The sequence below is a fragment of the Silene latifolia genome, chromosome X, assembly GCF_048544455.1.
Source record: "Silene latifolia isolate original U9 population chromosome X, ASM4854445v1, whole genome shotgun sequence".
NCBI classification, from domain to species: Eukaryota; Viridiplantae; Streptophyta; class Magnoliopsida; order Caryophyllales; family Caryophyllaceae; genus Silene; species Silene latifolia.
The window spans coordinates 64,357,895-64,360,986 of record NC_133537.1 but is presented as its reverse complement, the minus strand read 5'-3'; the positions used below and the strand labels follow the sequence as shown (position 1 = coordinate 64,360,986).

General features: G+C 37.3%; 1 protein-coding gene across 1 annotated transcript; it reads left to right on the top strand.

Annotated features, from left to right (window-relative positions):
* The first annotated feature begins 249 nt into the window (after positions 1–249).
* LOC141617487 (uncharacterized) lies at positions 250–1,634 on the top strand. Its single transcript, XM_074434686.1, has 2 exons — positions 250–409; positions 487–1,634. The coding sequence occupies exons 1-2, from the start codon at positions 250–252 to the stop codon at positions 1,632–1,634; spliced, it is 1,308 nt and encodes a 435-aa protein (XP_074290787.1).
* Positions 1,635–3,092: the final 1,458 nt, after the last annotated feature.

The following is a 3,092-nucleotide window of genomic DNA, read 5'->3' as shown; positions in this document are numbered from 1 at the left end:
TGTCATCTTGGTTCAAGCAATTTCCTGATTGGTTAGAGTATTCACCGACTACTGATGCTGCATATTGTCTCCCATGTTTTCTGTATGCCAAACCAAGTAGTCGTCAAAAGGAAAATGCTTTCACAATTGAGGGATTTCGCTCATGGAAGAAAGTAAATGGGAAAGATTGTGCCTTTTTAAGTCATAGTGGGCGAGATCATAACTCAGCTCACAAAGATGCAGTAAAAAAAGTGTAATGATCTCTTGAGAATGGAACAACATATTGATACTCTGATTGATAATATAACACCTAAAATTATTGAAAGGAATCGATTGAAGTTAAAAGTCTCAATAGTTGTAGTCAGATGGTTGACTTTTCAGCATTGTGCATTCCGGGGGCATGATGAAAGTGTTGGCTCACTTAATAGAGGTAATTTTCTTGAATTTATTCGAGCTATAGCCTCTTTTAGTAAAGATTTTAAAAAGTTGTCCTAGAAAATGCTCCAGGAAATGCATCATACACATCACATCAAATCCAGCAAGAGATATTGTCAATATATAGTGATAGAATTCGAGATGTTATACGTAATGAGATTGGTGATCAGAAGTATTGTATAATTGTTGATGAAACAAAAGACGTCTCAAAAAGGGAGCAAATGACAGTGGTATTGAGATTTGTTGACAAAAATGGTTATATCCAGGAGCGTCTTTTTTACTTGATTCATGTCAAGGAAACAAATGCATTATATCTAAAGGGTGCTATTGAAAAATGTCTCTTTGCACATAAGTTGAACATTGAAAATATTCGGGGCCAAGGATATGATGGAGCTAGTAATATGCATGGAGAATGGTCAGGTCTACAAGCTTTGTTTTTGAGCGAATGTCCATATGCTTATTATGTACATTGCTTTGCTCACAGACTACAACTAGCTTTAATAGTTGCATCCCGAGATGTGATCTCTGTTTATCAGTTTTTCTCTAAGCTAACATTTATTGTTAATATCATCATTTCGTCTGCTAAGAGGCATGATCAATTACAAGCAGCCCATTTAGCTGAGATAGAGAGATTGATAGAACTTGAGGAGTTAGAAACTGGTAAAGGACTGAATCAAATAGGCACTATTAAACGAACAGGAGATACCCGATGGGGTTCACACTTGGGATCACTTAATAGCTTGTTAAATATGTATACCGCTTCATGTTCACTGTTACATTCCGTAATAAAGGAAGGAAAAGGTGCAAAAAGAGGAGAAGCTGATAAGGCGTATGATTACATGACTTCCTTTGAGTTTGTTCTTGTCTTGCACATTATGATTCGGATTTTGGGGATAACAAATGATCTTTGTCAAGCATTGCAAAGAAAATCACAAGATATATTAAATGCTATTCACCTAGTGTCTAATACAAAGATCTTCATAGAAAAGCTAAGAGATGATGGGTGGGAGAATTTTTTACAACACGTGTTATTATTTTGCAACAACCATGAGATCGAAGTGCCAAACATGGAGGATCATTATATTTATGGGATAGGAGGATTCAGACAACCAAAAGATCATGTCACTAACTTACATTATTTTCGATTCAATGTCTTCAATGCTGCGATAGACTCTCAACTACATGAGCTAGATTTTAGATTCAACGATGAAATGATTTAATTGCTTTCTCTGAGTTCGTCTCTTGACCCGAAGAAAAAATTTCAAGGTTGATGACATTTCCAAGCTTGTTTCAAAATTTTATCCAACGGATTTTACCAAGCAAGAGAAGTTGAATTTTAAAAGTCAGTTAGACCTCTTCCTGCTTGAAATGATAGAGCACCCTCAATTAGATAGTTTAAAATCTATATCTGATCTTTGTTGATGGCTTGCGGAAACTGAAAGGGGGGAGATATATTATCTTATCGATCGACTAGTTTGATTAGTCTTAACTCTACCGGTGTCAACTGCAACTGCAGAGCGTGCTTTTTCAGCCATGAAATTGATAAAGAATGCACTTTGTAATCGCATGGAGGATGATTATTTAACAGATTCATTAATCGTGTATGTTGAGAAAGAGATTGCCAAGGAGTTTGACATTGATTCGATAATTGATAGATGAATTCGCTTCTAAGAAGGATCGCCGATCATTGTTAAAATTTCAAAAACCAATAAGTGATTTGTAGGATGTTATTTATATTTTACAGGTAATTTTAGTAGATCAACTTTATTATAATGCTTTTTTTTAAAAAAAAAATTGTCCTTATTTTTATCTATGTTCAAATAGGTTTTGAAATACAAACTTGTTGTTTACGTCCGATCGCGGTCCGCCCCCCTCGGTTAAAATCGTGGCTCCGCCACTGTACTCATAGTGACCATATCGGGACCGAAAAGCTATCTTAGGAATATCCTCATCTGCTATCCTCAACTAGTGATAACCCGATCTCAAGTCGATCTTTGAAAACACTCCTGCGCCACTCAGCTATTCAAAAAGATCATCAATCCATGGCAAAGGATACCTGTTCTTCACCATTACATGATTCAGCTCCCTATAGTCTATGCATAGCCTCATGCTCCCGTCTATCGTTTTTGACAAACAACACTAACGCTCCTCACGTTGACACACTAGGCCAAATATACCCTTTATCTAACAGGTCATTTAGCTGCTTCTTCAACTCTTCCAACTCTTTAGGCCCTATACGGTACGGTGCTTTAGATATAGGTCCCGTCCCCGGTTTGATCTCAACATTGAAGTCGATATCTCTCTTAGGTGGTAAGCCCGGTATCTTATCTGAAAAAACATCACTAAACTCCAGGTATATTAGACGCCGACGGCTCCTCCACACGCATATCTCTCACTTGACAAAGAATCAAGGGACACTTCTTTCTCAAACATGACTTTACACTCATCACTGCACTAAACTTACACTTTGGTCTCACCACAAATGCCCTATATGATACCTTGATTCCCTTAGGACCCTTTAAAGACACTCTCTTTTGTCTGCAATCTATCTTAGCATCATACTTGCCCAATCAGTCCATCCCGATGATAACCTCAAACCCATCCATAGGAAACTCTAACAAATTGACCGGTAAGTCTACCTCCCCCACCAACATGGACACATCTCTATACAACTTAGA

Bases quoted from the DNA above. Each gene is read 5' to 3' on its own strand.
- LOC141617487 (XM_074434686.1), top strand. From the start codon at position 250: ATGGAACAACATATTGATACTCTGATTGATAATATAACACCTAAAATT. The intron at 410-486 runs GTAATTTTCTTG...AAAATGCTCCAG, and splicing joins TGTTGGCTCACTTAATAGAG to GAAATGCATCATACACATCA.